The 19,438-nt window shown below is 37.2% G+C and overlaps 1 protein-coding gene across 1 annotated transcript in view; it reads right to left on the bottom strand.

The window, feature by feature from the left end:
- Window positions 1-2,894: 2,894 nt before the first annotated feature.
- Window positions 2,895-19,438, bottom strand: part of TMEM200A (transmembrane protein 200A) — a 52,423-nt gene continuing 35,879 nt past the window's right edge. Inside the window, exon 2 of the mRNA XM_088533881.1 lies at window positions 2,895-5,766. Coding sequence (XP_088390007.1) covers window positions 4,275-5,750 — 1,476 coding nt within the window. The 5' untranslated portion in view covers window positions 5,751-5,766 and the 3' untranslated portion in view covers window positions 2,895-4,274. The remainder of the gene's footprint in view (window positions 5,767-19,438) is intronic.

Genomic DNA, 19,438 nt, shown 5'->3' with positions numbered 1-19,438 from the left:
TTCAAAGATGATGGAGAGTGGCTTAGCTATGACCTCTGCCAGCTCACGCAGCACTCTGGGGTGCATCCCATCAGGGCCCATGGATTTGTGGGTATCGAGTTTCCTTAGGTGCTCTCTGACCCAATCTTCCTCTACCCAGGGCAAGCATTTGGGGAGATCATTTTGTTGAGATCTCCTCAACAAAGCCCTTTCTATGGTAGCACATGTCAAACTATGAGCTAAAGGGAATTAGGAGAAAAAAATGAGCTGAATATTAATCATGACACAGGGATGTGATGAGCTGGGCTGGAGGGGAATGTATCAGACTTCAGGGAGGTAATTAGTACAGTTCTTCAAGGTTCAGCCAAGGAACTAATCACATAACATTTATTAACAAACTTAGCAAAAATGTACACTTGTGCTAATGTGATCCTCATAAGACACGAAGGGCACAGATGAGTTAGCAGCTATTTCCAAATCGCAGTGCGCTCCTGTCCGCGTGTACCACACACCAGTTCACATCACAGAGCCGTCTCATGGCACACATGGGATTCCTTTCGGAAGAACCTAACCTGGGAGATGTGCTCCAGGGTGAAGTGTAGAGAATTTGTTAATTAAAAAAAAAAACAGAAATATCTATATATTTATAATAGATACCAGTTTAATCCTGAAACCATTTTTTTTAGTAACAATTGGTTGTCGCAATGAAATTAAAGTGCTGATAAAAGTTTCAAACTTTCAAGTACATTTATTGGCAATTCGCAATTAAGCTGCAGTTCTTTGCAAAAACAATATTAGAAAAATGAAGGGCTTAGTAGGATTCAGAAATGGATTAGATGTTCTTATGAATGCTATCATAAATAATTACACTAGCCAGAATAAAAACTGACGTCTTCCTTACAGAAAACTTATTCAGTGATTCTGCCATTATCTGTCAAAATAAGAACCAAGACAAAATATTAGATTATATTGCCTGTGGTATAACACAGTGGATTTTTATATTTCAATAAACTATTCTAAAATAAAAAGTAATGTAACTGTCAGATTTCCATTGTTTACCAGATTTAAGATTGTAATTCTGTCAACTGTCACCACAAAAATTTAGGCTGCACTGAATGCATAAATTGCTGCACTGAGGATAATTCGAAATACTGAGTCCTGAACTACAAAACAACTCAACACTGCCATATATAGAACATTGATAAAAGTGTTAATAAATGTGAAATGAAAGTTAAGCATGTGATAAGTATGATAACTGGAATTAATTTGATTCTGAGTTTAATCTAAACGTTTTAAACAAAGAGCATAAACTTACCCTTGAACAGCTAAATTATACTAATTGCAACACTCCTGCTATATAAAAGACCATTTATTCTGTTCAGCCTAATGTCCCATTTAGTAGGCAAATTTACAGAAAAGGTATTGCTGGGAAAATGAAGGCAGAGATTCCTGGAAAGGGTCAGAGAAAAACTTGTAGAAAGAAGTAACTTCACTGTGAAGTGTAAGATTAAAGTAATCCAGAAACTCTACAAGCCAGCTATCTAAAAAGCCATCCAGAGATAAAACTTATGCTGGATATTAAAACTATTTCCCAAATTTCACCCAGAAGAAACTAAGGACTAGTAATGCTATATTTTGAGGATGTGAGAAAAATCAGCTCTTAGAGAAAACACCCTTGTTCTAATGTGATTTCTGCCTTCTATATGTTAAGATTAATCTTCAGATCTTTTGAATGTCTACAAGCTTTTCAGACTCAAGCTTGAGCAGCAAATGCCCAGGGAATATGCGAGGGTGCTAGGTCTATATTTCCAGAGTGATCCCTTTCATTACAGTTGTATATTTGGGTAGAAATTGTCAGGCACTTTTTTTTTTTTTTTTTTTTTTAAGATCTGAAAATTACTGGAAGGAAGACTTCTACTTTTAAGTTTTATAATGTTACTTAAAATAATTTTTAAATAGAATTGATGAGCTCATTATTTCCAGGAGATACAGTGAATGCCATTATATGAATGAAATGCTCTACTTTGGATAACTTGACAAGGTTTTTATAGCCAGTCTTTCAACCACAGAATTCCACTGTATTGTGCTATTCTGATTTTGCTCTGAGTCAGCTTTACCTTGGTCTTGCAAGTGAACAGTATATTTTTTTCTAAAATGAGTACATTTTTCAGTACCACATATCTATGTTAAAATTAAAAACTCATGCTCTGCTACACTTACAAAAGAACTATTGTTCTCAGATATGATAGTGACCAAGAAACAGTCTTTTAAGCTAAGATTTAATTTAGTTATTCAGCAAAGAAAAACTTACATCATTCATTTTTCATTCCATTTTTCTTTTCCATTTTTGTAAGCATACTTACCGCCAAAACAGGAACAGGGTGGCAGGTTTCTGTATATCAAAACCATTTCTGATTACATTTTGTATTACATGCCAAAAAACAAATATATGAAATATGTTTAAATCAGCCTTTACATATATATCAACGTCACTGAAATCCATTAGTCATAACCAAATATCTTGCTGTAAGCTATTGTGTTAAACACAATGTTAAATGTAAAAACAGTGTTATGATACCTAATTATGCTTTGATACAGAGGATTTCAGATTACAAAGGAAAAACATGTCTTACAAAAGATATATAGATATACATTTTATTTCAAAAATAGCAAAATGTCTTAAGAACACAAACCAGAAAGTTAGTAAAAGCTTCATAGCAAAATATTTAGCCAACTCTGTTACAATATACAGGCTTGAGGGTCTAGCAAGAAACACTGCCCCAGTTCACTGAGTAGGTAATGCTCCTGACACACAGACATCACGTAGTTGAAATGTGCAGCTGAATATATTAAAAAATAAAACAAAAACAGAGGGTATCTTTGATCTTTCACAATCAACTGAAGCAACAGTAACATTTTAACATGTCTGATTCTTTTTGGGAAAAGCTATTAAAATAATTCCTGAGTATTGAGGTTAACTGACTATATCAAAGACGACAAATTAAGACCAATATCCTAGTACGTGAGCCATGCTACTGGAAGGGATATTCTCCAGCATGGCTATCATGGTGCTATCATGGCCTAAATGCCTTACTGAAATACAGGAAAAGTTTCTGGTGCTCACATTCAGATTCTTATCTTCTTCAGCAATACCCTACAACTGCCAACTGCAAAGCTTGCTTTGCTTAGAAAAACATTCTGTTAAATGTCACTTCCTTACATGAAGTCTTGTAATGTAAATTACCATGGCTAAGCCTCTGGTAAACCATCATGTTAATAAATATGTGAAATAACTAAGTCAAAATTTAGTCAAGGGGCTTTCATACTGTGTTAGCATAAATATTGAATTATATCCTTTGTTTCATTATTTCAAGCACAAGAGATCTAATTATGTAACTGCTGGCTATTGTTATGAGAGGCAATATATTCATTGCCATTATTATCTTCAGATACATGTCATAGTATCATTTTACTATTCACCAGGTTTCTAAAATCAGGATGACATTCATCAGATTTTAGCTGAATCTGTATATTTGGATTTTAAAATTGCTGCCAATCACAATGCTTTAGATAACTAATCACAATAAAATTTTCAGATTTCTTATCCATAATTATTTTATATATGATTTCCTGAAATTACAACATTAAATTATAATGAATGTAGAAAGGTTATCATACAATGCATACTTAATAACTCACAACACTTGTATTCAACCTGACCAATTACAATGAATTCACAAAAATGGTTTTAGGTATGTCTACCCTTTTCTATCCACCCACCCAATACGTAAACAAGTTTCTCACAATGATGACGGCGGGTTGGTAGTTACCAAGATGTATCACAGCTAAAAGACAACAGTTAGGATATGGGCCTGAATTTGACAATTCCAACATGTGCTCCCGCTTATTTTCCGTTCTAGACTGCAAGCACTAAATTCAGAATCTTGCAATCATTAAATAAACAGAACTTACAGGTAAACAGAGCTTTTACTCTAAAGCAGGCTTCTGGAATTAAGTTGATAAAAAGTAACATGCCTATACAGAACAAAAAGAATAGTGACTTGGAACAAAAATGGAATCAGTCGTACCAAAATTCTCTGAGCGATAATAATGTACAGTATAGCAGCTGTAAGACAAAAAGTTCTTGGCATTGTGAAGATGAAGATTTCTGTTCACACAAGCCAATTTTAATGTGCTGTCAAGCATCTAGTCAAAATCACTGAAAAGGTAACACTTGTCAAAACGTTTATTTTTAAAAAATACAGCATGACATCTTGTAAATTGTAATTTAAATATTAAAACCTTGTTTCAGAAGTTCCTCGCTTTAGGTTGTTACTCAAAAACTCATCATGTTCAAAACTCAAATTATTATGAGATCTTGATATCATTAGAAGCTTTTCCTTATTAGTAAAGTCTTTTTTGACTGCTGCTTGTGGCACAAGTAACCTATCCATTGGGTCCTCTTTGTTTTCTAGTTTCATATATCCTTTACTGTTACTTCGATCCAGTCTGGGCCAGCTGGGATGTTTCCTTTGTTCGGCTTGGACAGTGAGTGTAGATGGACCTCTGTCCAGGTCCAGGGACTTTGAATGTGAAGACAGAAGATGCAAAGATGTGTTGGATCCAAACTGTTTTCTGGCAGCACCAGGTGATAAAAGCTTTCCTGTGCTTGGTCCGAGGGTCATAGAGGATTTGAACTGATCAGATGGAGTGTCAACAAATGAACTGTGTCGCGGCAGCGTGGTAGGGACTGGTCTGTAGGATTCATGGGAATCAGCTAAGGGAATGGCTAGAGAATCCATTGACAGATTTCTAGACCGACTTCTGGTGATCTCTGAATCCTCTGTTATGTTATCTATACTGGGTTCATCAATAACACAGTTATTCAGCTTAATTACTGGCAGTGTGAAAGCACTAATAGAAGAGGACACGATAGATTTTGTTTCGCACTTTATAGAGCTAGTGTTTTTGTCATCTGAGGCCTTGCTGGAGTGAGGACAAAGTCCAAAGACTGAACCAGACTGCTCAGCCAGCAAAGGTGGCAGAAGGCTAGTGGGGGTCCTATCTTCGTTTAGGGTAATCTCATCTTCTTCAGCAGAACTATCCATTCTACAATTACCCTTGAAGCCAGAGAAAGGTGCAATTGTGTTTGCAGCCAAACGTGACGCACACGAGCTCCCGCTCGGCCTGAGTTCTCCTTCCCCCAACAGGCCACTGAAGGCACCACTCAGCTGCTTTTGTTCCTTGATTCTCAGCGTGTGGATGTCTATTACAGTGGAGTAAATGTCTCTCATGTGTATGATTTTTGTTTCCTTGTCACGGTTTTCATGGAGAATGGCATTTGCACAAATAAAAATGAAGATTCCAATGCCCATAGTAAAAGGACCCAACATTTTCATCTTATCTGAGTGCACATGCTGTTCAAAGAAACGAAGTAAAATGCTTCCTTGGCTTCTTAGGACCTGAGTTTCATTTATTGATAGATTATCTTCAGATCCTAAAAGCCGTTCCTTTTGGGGCCAGTATCCAAGGATAGCCATTGCAATTCCCAGGAATGCAATAAGCACTCCCAAAACAAGGAAGAACCCTGATGGGGAATAAAGTCGGATTTTGCCTCTGACAATTACAACATCCGCTCTGGGCCGACGTCTGACTGGTTTCTTCTCCTCAGAAGCTGGTGATGTGGCAAGATTTATATGTTGCTGAGATCTGGCAGAGTCTTGCCTTTTTAAGGCAGCCAGTCCTGTTATGACCCCTCCAGTTGCTATCATAGTTCTATGCTGTGCCCTGGAAAGAAAAAAAAGCAGAAACACTTATGAAAGCCTGTGTATGGACATATGAATAAGACTTTGTTAATTTTTAGGTATTTCTTGATAAGTAAAATATCTATGGGTTTTAAAAAGCTACCACATTTTAACTGTTCACATATTGGCAGCTCTCATATGGCTTTTGGAAAAAAAAAAAAAAAAAAAGACCAGGAATCTCAAGCACTCTAAATGAAAGTAATAAATCTTCCATAAATAATACACATATTAGCAGAAAGGCAACAATCTTAGTGGTAGTATCTCAGGATGAAAATATTCAAAATCTGTTGTATCTAGCTTACCTTTAAACATGTCTCTAAGAAAGTCAATAACATGTTACTGTCTCATATGAGATTTAGGTTATTTAGACATTTTAACTAGTAGCACTTGTAAATAACTTCTATGACACAGAATTATGATGAATACAAATCTTCTACATAGCCTCTTTAAGAGATTTTTCCTTGTAGATTTCAGCATACATTAATGCATATTTATTCCATAATTTAAAATGGCTTTTATTAAGCCTATTCAGTTTAACTGAGTCCCAACTGCTTGCCTTTTCTAACAAAGCTGATCCTTTCTTTACACAAATCTAGATCCTTCTCCCCCACTTGGTTTCTCACAGACTATAAAACATTGTAGCTCAGCTTAGTTTACCAGCTAACAATTTTTCACCTATTTTAAGTTCATCAGTTCAAAACTTGATCATTTTATGGGATTTTTTTCATTTTAGACTTATTTTCATAACTACGTGTCTACTTTATGGGAAACATTAACCAGCATCGCCTTAAAAAAAAAAAAAGTTAAATTTGATAGTTTTAACAAATGAGAAACAAAATTCAGGATTATTACATTTTATTTTAAACAGCATCTTATAATCAGACTCCAAAAGAGTTTCTGAGCTTTATTAATGATTCTTAGAATGGATGCTATATAATATTATATAGTTGAGATATCATAAGAAGGGCATGAAAAAAATTACATTCTCTTCGGTGGCCTTACTATGCTCAAAGTGAAAGAATGTTTTACAATCTGCTGCAGATAAAAGGGCTCTACTTCAAAGGTGGGAATGGTTTTACAGGCAGAAAAAGCCAAAGTTGGACAGGGTGAATAAGATGCGAGGCAGAAAAGCAGAGGCTAAACAAACTGGTGACTGCCTGCAAATTACAGGCAGCAATTTGCATTAGTTATCCTAAAATATTGACGTCTTTAAAAATTTCTAACAGTGCACACATGCAAAGAAGGATGAGCTATCTTATGGTCTGAGAAACAAACTGACAGGCTGTGTGTTTAGACACTACCATAAATTCCCAGTGATGCAAGTACCACGTGGCATATCTAAGAGCAGAACTGGTCAAACCTGCCAGCTGTGAACTTCATTATGAAATTAATAGAAAGACTGAGACATGTGGCCCAGTTGAAGCACCAGCCTAGAAAAAAATGTGTCCAGTGTTCATTAGTATCTGTTAAACAGCGATTCATGCAATAGGCAGAAAGACAGGCAACCCAAATTCCCTTTTGCATCATCCTAACTAAAGGACGGTATGTTGCCCCTTTCTCTGTGAGAAACCTTTTGATGCACTGGAAAGACATGAGTAAAGACCTCTGGTATTGATCTATGCATTATTTTCAGAATTTCTGAAAGGAAAATTTATCCGATTATTCCAAAACTTTTAAAACTTTGGTTTGAGGTTTTCTATTCCTAATCTCTTTGGTAATTCCTAATTCCTAATCCTAATTCCTATTCCTAGTCTCTTTGGTAATTCTCAGTCTTTGTAATTAACTTTCATTTTTATGCTGTCCAGGGAATTTCAATAGCCCAAGACAACTTTTTTTAAATTTAAAAAAAAGCTTTAAATGTCCCAATCTGATTTTGGTATTTTTTAAAAATGAAAATAAAACTTTCTCATATCTGTGTGCTTAAGGGCTTCTGCAAAACAAACGATCATTTTTCTGTAAAATAGTGTTTTGAATCCACAGGCAGAAATAAATAGGACTTACCCATCATGAAATCTGTTATATCTTTTTATGATTCAATTAAGAGTAATTAATCTTCTCTATGAAATAAATTAATAGAATTATAGCACCACTTTACTTAAATGAATAGACTATTTACCATATAATCTAGTTTGTTCCATTATTCTTTTGCAGACTCCAGATTTCTGTGGGATAAGAAGTTTCCCTGTTTCATAGAATCATAGAATCATATGATTGTTAAGGTTGGAAGGGACCTCTAGGAATCATCTAGTCCAACTCCCCTGCACATGCAGGGTCACCTAGAGCACATGGCACAGGACTGCATCACAGAATCACAGAATGGTTAAGGTTGGAAGGGACCTCTAGAGATCATCCAAGCGGGTTTTGAAGATCTCCAGAGAAGGAGACTCCACAACCTCTCTAGGCAGCCTGTTCCAGTGCTCTGTCACCCTCACTGTTAAAAAATTTTTCCTTAAGTTCCTGTGGAGCTTTTGGTGTTTCAGTTTGTGGCCATTACCTGTAGTTCTGTCGGTGGCCACCACTGAAAAGAGGCCAGGACCATCCTCCTCACTGCCTCCCTTGAGGTACTTATAGACACTGATTAGATCCCCTCTCAGCCTTCTCTTCTCCAGGCTGAACAGGCCCAGCTCCCTCAGCCTCTCCTCATAAGGCAGATGTTCCAGGCCCCTGATCATCCTTGTAGCCCTGCACTGGACTCTCTCCAGCAGCTCTCCAGTAGCTGCTTATGTGGTATTTTACAGGCGGGCATAAACCCACTCAGCCAAGAAACTGCACTGAACATCAGGTACCGAACCCAGGCTCTACCTGTCAGCACCGTGCTCATCACAGCTACCTGGGCTGCACCAGCTGATGCAAAGGATAAGCACAGTAAACTCACCTCCACATGCTAATTATTTTAAACATTCCCCTCTCACTCTGGAAGCACAACCCTCCCCCCCTCGCAAAAAAACGAAAGCCCCAAAATTACATTTTGAGGTATGTTTCTATAGCAGATTTTTCTCATTTGCAGACTTTAAAAAGATGGTTGGAGAAAAACATCTCAGGTTCATTAGTTCTGTACTGTTCTCCGGTAACTTTAAGGATGGAGAAACTTGACATCTCTTAAAGTGAAAGCTGGAGTGACAGCGTGATCCCTTAAGCCACCTGGCTCTCTTCCCTCTGGAATTTCAAGTAAACAACAGATAGTTTCCCTACGCCATTTTTCGCCTACTCACTTCACCTGTATCAGAACTTAGACTGAGGTGAGAGAATCTGGCTGCAACAACATGTAGGTGTTTTTTTATACATAGAAAGGCATCTCTTTTGCATATGTGGGGCTCACATCAACATTATTACATCTTCTCTCCTTACAGCTCCAGTTAACAGCTGAATTTTGATCCCTTTTACATCTAAGAAAATCAATGGCATTCATACATGTATAAGATGATTTCATACAAGCAACTTTTCATAAACTTATTACAGTGAAATGCATCTTAAATGGGGAGCCTTTTTTTCAGAAAATATTATATGTAAATAAAATATTTAGAATAAAGTGATATTGCAGATACACCTGAATTATTTTGCATATCTGTTTACTTTCCCCATGCAACAGCCATAATGATTGATTCTAAGCACTGAACTTAATGTAATGATTTCATATAGTATCACTAAAAAGCCTGAATTCAAACATCTGAACAAACAAATGTTGGAAGCTTTTGACTGGGAAGGTAATATTATGTTAAGAGCTCGGGCACCATTCTTTTTAGTGGCACAGTGAATGACACCCACTTGCTGTACAATGAATCAAATAAAAGTAAAATGCATGTGGAACACTGGAAAAAAAGGCATAGGCCTGTACTTCATTTTATAAAACATAATTATCTTTCTGATACAAAGGCACCACAGTTGTAAAGCTTCTTTTAAAGAACAAATGTCAATTTTTTTTTTAAAGCTTGTGACTCCCTAACCTCAGCTTTTCTATTTGTTTCATCTTCAGCAAGAACATCAATTCCAAAAGCTGAGGCAGTTTGTGATTTTAGTCTTGAAAAGAGGCAGCGGCCCAGATTTACATCTACATTAACAAAGCTTTGTGTTGGGCTGTTCATACAAGGTAGCCCTGACACTAGCTCTGTCAGTCAGGGAAAGATCACTAAGAAAAGCCTCCTATCTTGGTAGAGATCCATTCAAGTAGCTCCTGCTCAGTCTCCCTCTTGCTCCCTCTCCTCATTGCTAGCACAGAGAGAATGACGCAGGCTCCTGATGCTTTAATTTTAATTAACTTCTTTAATTCTAACTTTTTAAATTCTAACTTCATGTGATCCTGCTTGAGCAGGGGCGGGGTTGAACTAGATGATCTCTAGATGTTCCTTCCAACCCCAACCATTGTGGGATTCTGAATCTTTAATGGCCTTCAGCAAGGCACTCTTTGCCTTTAATTCAGGCAGCAGAGCTTGGTACATCTGGAGGGCTTTTTAGGAGTTGCCAAAAAAAAAAAAAAAAAAAAAAAGGATGTAGCAGGTTGTTATGCGTCCCTCAGTACAAAGACAGAAAGGACCCATCACCAGGCACTACTACACAGACCCATTTGTCCAACAGGACCCTCAGCAGGGCCTGCCAAGGACAGTACCACAAGAAGAAAAGGGGCCCTGGGAAAGCATTTGGATGAGAGGTAAAATATGTAGAATATGGAGTCATGAGAGGCGTAGATGAGCTAGTGCCTGACTAAGAAGATAACACTGGAGTCAGTGGAAAAAGGTCATGAAAGAGAGTGAGGAGCTTGGATGTAAAAGATAAGTATCAGTGCAGGATTTGGAGTGAAACCTGCTTCTTTCTTGCATTATGCTGTCCACCCAAGTCAAGGCTGCCAAGGAGAGGGGATGCTCCTTTGCCTGTTTTCTATATGGGGAAATGTTTCTCCAGTGCTCAAGCAAAAACTGTCATATTAAGACAGAAGGTAAAAACAGCTTTCAGAAAGTTTGTTGTGAGCAAGAACCTTATGTGCATTTACCCAGGAAGAAATGAAGTGTTTTCCTAACCAAGGCAGGAGGTCAAACCACTTGCTTATCAACAAGGAAACTGAGGCATTAGAGTCGCTCTGTGCTACAAAGGTAAACTGTCATAGACAAACGGAGTAATTTAGCACATGCGAAGCATAATCACTCTTTTCCTATTTTCCGCATTTGCCTCAGTACATCAGGTTACCGTTGACAATCAGACATAAATATGGTGTATTTACACCGCTAACATTATCCATATCTGACTTTGAAAACATAGTAAGAGAACTGGCAACTCAACAAGGCAAACAAATCAATATTAACCTATATTTGACAGAACACATCTATATTTTGCTGCTGAATGCTGTATCATCTGTATCTATGTGTTATCTATGCATAAAGGTTGCCTTCTCATGCAGTTTAGTTTTTCTCAAAGGCAAAAATTTGCTCTTTTAGACCACTTTTTTAAGCCTCAAGGGATTAATCTTTCTGGAAGAGGAAACACAGCAACATAAAAAGACAGGGTAACTCCACAAGAAGCCAAAATTCATCCAAAATTACATTCCTATTTAGTAGCAGTTTCACAAGTAGCCCCCAAGTGCCTAACACACCAGTGGGACTATGTTATCATACATCTCTCTCGTCATATTTATTGCTCAAAAAATGAGCTGACCAAACAAATTAGAAAGGAAGAGGACGCAAGAGGCAGCCTTTGTGTTCATGTTTATAGGTATTTTGAGAGTTCTTTAATTGACAATAGGTGAGATGAAAGTGCATGAAATGTGGTACTAAAAATCTTCATAACCTCAGCTGAGATTTTCAAGTCACGTTTGCAAAAAACAAGGAGAGAAAAATGCATGGTTTTTTAAAACATTAAAGCTTTGAAATTTTCAGCAAAAACAAACCTTCTGGGTTCAAATTCCCTTTAATGATGCCTCTTTTAGGTTGTGAAAGGATAAGCTTAGGGACTAACCATGTTCTCTTAACCTCGCTCCTAGCTGCTAGTCAGATTATGGAAGTAGTCCAAATCATGCAGACAGTTTCACAGCACACAGAGGAAACGGCAGGCAGCGCAGGGGTCATGCAATGCAACAACACTAGGGTTTCTTGTGACAGCAGTAGCAGAAGGTCCACAGCAGAGATTTAAAACTGAGGTTTCCTGGATGCTGGTGCATCATGCAGCTGTACCAAATGGTCTGTAGCTGCTTCATAGTAGCATATTAAACAGTAAAAACTTTGCACTCATTAGAAAATAAAAGCTTAGTATTAAGGATACCGCAAGAACTTTTAGAAAATTTATGGTCTGACTGTAATGCATAAATCTAAAAAAATCTAATAAGCATCTTGGTTTGGCAGCAGTTTTCAAATCTCCAAGCAAGGCCACAAGGGTCCATCAGTTACCTTCAAAGAATCCAGGAAATATAACAAGGAAAGGCATGTCAGCATATTACCTAGAGAAACTTCTGTATAAAGTTATAATTTATACTGCTTTGAGGAATCCAAGGGTCTGCAAAGTGTAAAGGACAGAAAACCACTGAGCTAGATGGATCTGGAGGAAGGATCTGAACACCCCTTGGGAACAGAAGGGACGGAGCTTTTTGTTCCACTATAGGAAGCTGAATACTGGAACATAAATTAAGAAGAGAAAATGAATTTTTAAGAAAAAAAAAAAAGGAGGCTTTTTATGAAAGTGCCTCCTTCAACTACATCTGCTGATATGCTCCAGTAAATTAGGTGCTAGTCTACAGGAGTTCCTGAATTTTACCAGTGCAAAATTAATGCAACAGGAGGTTGGCATCTGGTCTTAATGCCTTGAACAACTTCTCAGCCACCATCCAATGAACCAAATATGTTCTTTCCAGACGTCACAAAACACCTGTCCTCATGTATGACCAGCATAAACCCTTCTGCCTGACCATCTTTGCATCTGATCTCTAAAATATGTAATTATTCTGCTCCAAGTTCTAGCTTGACAAAGCTTTATAGCTCTATCAGCTTAGTTTATGTCCTAGATGTTTTTTAGTGTCCTAGACACTAAAAAGCATGAGTTCTTAAGGATGGGATTTATATATATATATATATATATATATGTATATATATATATATATATATTTGGAACAATTACTGAAATTTCTGAATTCACTGCTATAAATTATCAATAAATTGATAACTGTAACCTCTTTTCAGAAATGTACACTGAGAACTTCTTATTTTCTGCATACAGTTTTCTCTTCTTATGCACTGATGTGTCTAGTTATGTTCCAAAATATATTATAGAATTGGGGAAAAAAAAGAAGAAAGAAAAGCCAAAGGGACCTAAATAAAGACTGAGAAAACAAAAAGAAGATTTATAAAATTTCAAGAAAGGTGCTTTAGAGGGAGACTAATAAAGTTCATGAACTATTTTCTTCCTAGAAGACAACAATGCAATATGCACACAGAAAAATAAACCTGAATATGTATTTGGTTATGTTTGCTTGCATTTTCCATTTTTTTAGCCTAATTTGAGTAAGGTGATAACTGTCCTTTATGACTAAGGTGACAAAATCTGTTTCTAAGCTATTTTAGCAGTTTAGTTTGCATAAATCCATTCTCTAGTGAAAAAGAGCACTGGAACTGAAAGCAGACACCAGTTATTTAGCCAAATATTCAAAAATATTTTAGAGAACATTGTCCATTAACATCACTAAAGTTTCAGAAGAAATTTCTTATTTATGTTTATGGACAAAACAGACCATTTTTTGTTATACAATAAAACCGTTTGCAGTGTTTGAAAGAACACTGCACTGAAAAAACTCTGTATTGAAAATAATCACTTTAGGAAAATAATGTAATTAAAAATAGGTAGGAGAGGGATGGGGGTGTGCATGTTTTGGGATTTTTGTTTGTTTGTTTTTTGGAGATTACAAAGAATGTGGAGAGGAAGTTTCTTTCAGGTGTAAGAAAATGATAGCTACCAGTTTGCCAGCAATCCTATCCTAGAACTAAATACAAAATGCACAAAATTAATAGGAATTTAGAGCCAAGCTTATACAATACAGATCTGAGTGTAGATCAGATATCATCCAAAAGTCACAAAATGAATATTATAAAGGACTTGATGTTTCTAAAGGGTAGGATATATAAAAGCAGAATAACAGAATAAAAGGTTTGATCTCTGCCATCCATTACAAAAGAAAGGCATGACTAATCCCTGTGGGGTTCAGTGTGCCAGAAGATGGATAAAATCCATTTCTTATTAAAAAGCAAATATGAAACACAATCCAAAATTTTCATTTACAAGCACTAGAACTTGCTGGTTCTTCAGTCCTTGCGTGTAAAATCCCAAGTAATTTCTGAGCAAAGTAGTAGTAGGTACCTGGTGTGGAGGCTGTATAAGCACAGACAACAAGCCAATGCTTTGGCTACCGTTTACGCTCACGTTATCTAGCTCGTCTAGCAATCTGTTAGGTTGAGAGAGTCACAAGCAAGTTCTCCAGCTTAGACATACAGTTAATGTAGGCAGTGACCAGCTGCCATCACAAAAAATAACTGTCTACTCTACATTTAATTACTCATGTTAGCATGCTCTAACAAGTACTATTTCCCAGTGTATAACAATTCAGTGATTGTAAGATCAAGTAGTACCAGGAAAAAAGTGACTTAGATAGCTATAAGAAGGCTTAAATAATTTATATCTTAGATATGAAATCAAAGTTATTTGCTCCACAACTAAGGTGCCCCACATAGCATAGCTTTCCTTCTGACCTAGAAAGCACTTGTTCTGTACGAAATACATCTTCAAAACTGGAGAGGCTCTCCTTCCAGGTTTACCGCTGGAGACCCAGGACCAAGCTTTCCCAGACAGCCAGCCCACATGACAGACTCACTCTGGAGGGCACTTAGGTACCCGTCCTGCGCACTCCTACTTGAAGGTCTCAGTAGACACCACAGGTACAGAAAAAAGATGTCAAATGCCTGACTTGGCAGACCTTAAGCATCTAAGACCAAAAACACAACTGTGTAAAACCTCCCCTGTCATTTGACCCTGAAAACGTGGTTTTAAATTAGTGGCCAAGACACCTGCCCAAAGTGCCCCATCTCAGCCCCCCCGTCAGCAGGAGACTTTTTTCAAGGAACAGTCATTAGAAAAGTAGAGAAGTTTTAGAGGTTTTGCTTCTTTTCTTTCTTTTTTTTTTTAATGCTGAAAATCTTTGTGCTAGTTAACCTATTCTGCCAAGATGCAAAATGTTAGCTCCCTTTTAAGGTTTCTGTTGCCACAACGAGCAACGTCAGAGCATCTGTGCTTTCTCATATAAAGGCATTTCCAGCATCTCTTCACTAACTTGCAGTGATTCAGTGGTGCAGATGGACTCTCAGATAATTATATAATTATTTTCACCCACAGGGGCAAGAATAAATCATAAAACTGGCCACAGCATTTCAGTTACTCTATACCCTACCTAGGTTACTCAGTTGACCCAAGATATGCCACAGTTATTATTAGGGCACTGATAAGGAAATGAAAATCCTCTCGAGTCTCAGGAATCCCACAAAAAAAGTGAACTGCTTAATGAAGGTATTCCCAATATGTCCGCAAGAGTTTCAGATGCTAGATACAGGAACTTTGTCTTGAAAAACAAAGCATAGTGAAGCACTGCTTCATAGAGAATGGAAAACTTAGTTCACAAAATACCCCATTTAGCAAAAGTAGTCTTTTTTTTCCCCACTGATAGATGCCACCAAAATAAATCACTCTTAAGTTTACAGGACAAGCCCAGCACATTTCAATAGCACACGAGAGTGAACTAGCTGGCCATCCACATGGGGGCATCGTGAGAACTTACAAGCGTTTGTACTGCTGCTGTTGACAGGTAATCACACGTACTAAGTACACAGCAAGGAAGCAGTTTCAAGTTGGGAAAAACAACGAATCAATACTACACATGCATAAAAACATGGAAATGTCAAAAATGAAGCTTATATTCATTTTTGGTGTGTAAATTACTCCTCATAAACAATTTCTTCTTTAACTATCCCCATACCATTTATGTTAAAGTGACATTTAATAACCACTCTCTTTGCGCTATAATGCCCCAAACTAGCAATATGGCAAAGAACAAGAATCTACAGGGAGCCAAGTACCTTATCAATAATGCAACGCTCAGAGAATGGCATGCTGAAACACTGTGGGTTACATTTACAGAATTGTATGTGGAGCTTCTGTAGCAGATTTTACTTGCACAGACACATTATTTGCTTATCTTTTTTTTTTTCTTTTAGCCTATTCTATCCTTTTTCTTTTAACCCAATCTATGCTTAAACAGAAGGTGGAGGGAAAGCTACTGGCTGAAGTGGTTTACAGGTCAGCAAAGTCCATCTCAAATCATTTAGCATCTTTCTGCTTCACTTGTTAGAAAAAAGTATGCGCGACAACAGAAATCTGCAGTGTAGAGCCTTTGAAAGCGAGGGAGGCCAGCAAAGTGTCCTGTGCTTTTGTCTACATGAGAGAGCTCCCCTTCTGCTAAAACCATGCAATTCCCAGTGAGTACATATAGTAAAGCTAGGGAAAGGGAAACAGAGCAAAAGAACGGGTACCCATGTCACCTCCTTACTTCTACTTACTTCCAAGAATACTCCTTTTTGTTGTTGTTTCCTCACAGACTTCACATTTATCACACAATGTCCTCTCATAAGGTCTTGCTTTCATAGAAGGTCTGGCTCCCTCACCTCAGACACCTACACTCCATCCGTGGAGCCTAAATTTCAAATAGACACAGCTTTGCCTTGAGATCAAGGTCACTGAAATACGGCAGAGCTACTATTTCTTCTTTTGCATCTATGAACCTCCACGTGTCTCTCCTGCATAAAATCAGCTCCATTCAGTTATTGCGGTTATGTCCGTGATACGCTGGCTCCACAATTGAGTTAGTGGAGGAGGAGGCTGGCAGGTCTGAGAAAAATGAGAATATTCCGCCTACATGAGGAATGACAAATAGTACTGCTAGTAAAAACTGACATCCTAGTTATGGATGTATTAATGGATGTGTCGTGGATAGCATGTTAGCTTACCTAGTGTGCTGCTCACCTTTAATGCTCGCCACTCATGAAGTCCACACACTTGTGTTTTAACATATTTGCGCTCCCTGTGTAATTTAAAATGAGATCCCAGTTGGCCAATATAATTGAAACAGATGTCAATGTTGATTGATATTAGATAATATTTTAATTTAAACAGGGATGAAAATTTTATTGGCATGCATTATATGTTGTAACTTATTCACAAATTACTTGCAAAATCATATTTTTTTTTTTTAGGACTCTGAGTTCCTCATTTAAAGTGCTATTGCTACATCACCTTATGATATTAGTATTTCACTTACTTTTCTTAGGCTGGTCACTGTTAATTGGAAAGGTATATGTCAGTTTTGTTTTAATGAAAATCTTCCTGGCTTTACAAAGCCAGTATAACATTTAGAATAAAGCACTTTAAATACGCATGACTGAAGTTATTTTAAGTTTTTATTTAAAACTTCTGGTTTATCTGTGATCTAACCATAGATAGCATAGAAAGCATAGTTTGTATTAGGAGTTAAAAGTCAAGAAAAGAGAAAATACACAGCTTTTTTTTTCCAGTTAATATAAAATTTATTTAGGTCTTATGGCTTTAGGATCTTTTCAGGCCATCACAGACCACATGCTGGTATCGGTCAGTTTATGTTTAAATTTTTAACCTAATTTCTAGATATATTGCTGGTGAGAAAAGAAGGGTCAGTAAGACTCTCTGAACAGACTACTGAGTAGTAACACATACATCATGGACTGATTGAAGGAAAATTACATACTATGTCTAAGGAAAGCAAGAAGAAACAGGAAAAGGGACATAAATTGAAATGTAGCTATAGCTACACATAGCTATAGGTGGAGCAGCAAGAAGTTCCCAGTAGTCCCCCTTCCACTTCAAAGCACAAGTGAAAGGGTAAAATACAGTGTCACCAGCTAAATATTTTTAATAGAAGGCTAGAAATGTTTTACTAAATTACTTTAAATATACTTATTCAGAAAGCTAAAACAAAAAATGAAAACAATAACTAATATGAATGCATGTTGAGGGCATTTATTAGAACTAATAAAAAATTTAGAACATTATTTAACAAATACCTATTTATGATTCTACTTGTCTCACACTTGTGTTTAAACCTGTTCCACCCAGTGAAAAGACTGATGCCAATGTAAGTATAAAATGAGAGGCAATCAATAAATATAAGAGAATAGTTGAGACCACCAGGATTACTGTAGGTAACAACCAGCACATGTCTGAAGTATAACCATTATGTAGGGTTGCAAGGTACTGTTGTAACCCAGGCCAGTTCTGAAGACTGATACCAACTCTGCTTACTCACATCCTTGCAGAAGCCCTGAGAGATTTAATTCCACCAAGAGGTGCTTGATGGCAAATCATGAGCAAAGTCAATGGGTTAGGTATTCAGATTAGTATTTATATATATGCGAGTTCATTAAAGGACTAAAATGTGAAGAATATAGTGCTTCGAGGCAATGAAAGGTACTGCAGCAACAACATCCACCCATAGAGATCCAGATGCATGAGATATCAAAAATGTGGTCAAGAATTAGCAGAACAAATATTACAAGGAGAAAGCTTCATGTAGCTGGAAGAGATCTTGACATTTGAAATAGTAACTGATAAAGCTGCAAATATTAAGGACCACCCAGTGTGAATAAAGAGGCTGAAGAGCATTCAGAGAGATGAACCAGAGCAGGTGACTATGTGCAAATAGTCTGGAATATCAGAGATTGAACGTAATTTAACCAATGCTAGGACCAAAAAAAATGAAGATAACAAATGACATCAGGGCAGGAGACAAAGAAATATCAAATGAGAATGGTAGATGAGAATGGTAGATGAGAACGAAACCAAAAAGGTGGTAAACGAAGCATCTCATGATGAGAACTCTTTGATTTACAGGAAATGTGTAGGGTCTGTGGGAGTTAGCTAGTCAGATATACTTGCAGCTGCTGGCAGATTTGCAAGCTGAATGTATCCTCCTGTGTCAACTTATTTACAGAGCAAGAGTCTCCTCCTTTCACATCACATTGTTTGTCCTTCACAGAAAGGAACAACTATCATCTGTCCAGGGGGCTGACATGACCTCTTTCAAGACACTTCTTTTAGGCACTGGATTTCTTCCTCAGTTTTCATTAACCTGGAACATCACTAAGGCACCAACAAGAAAACAACAATATAGAGCTTGCTATGCTTCTCACAGAAGTCACAGAGTGCTCTGTAGTGATTCAATGTAGCTAGAAAACAGCAAAAGAAATACAAAGCACTGAACTGTCTATGTGAGCTGGTTCCCTTGAAAAAGAGACTGAGTTACTCTAGGACATGCATGCTGCTTCTCCTGCTCTTTCTTGGTATCACAAGCTGTGGATAAACGCCATGCACATCCAAACTGGGAATGTTCCAGCCAACTCTGTTGCTTTTGCCTTTCAAATAGCTGTGAATTTGAGAAAATGTTTGCCACAGGATTTTTGCAATTTTTCACAGTTGAGTTGCTGAGTGGGTGAAAGACTGGGTCAGAATAAAGGACATGTTGTTGTAGCCCTTGAAAGTTATATTTGGAATAGGAAGATCCAAAGACAAGATACTTACCACATATGAGAAATACAGTTGCAATGCTATCA

Source organism: Tinamus guttatus, unplaced genomic scaffold (genome assembly GCF_059628265.1).
Source record: "Tinamus guttatus ecotype Peru unplaced genomic scaffold, ASM5962826v1 Tinamus_guttatus_pri_ptg000525l, whole genome shotgun sequence".
NCBI lineage: Eukaryota > Metazoa > Chordata > Aves > Tinamiformes > Tinamidae > Tinamus > Tinamus guttatus.
The sequence above is the reverse complement of the archived record's forward strand: the minus strand, read 5'-3'. Positions and strand labels throughout refer to the sequence as shown.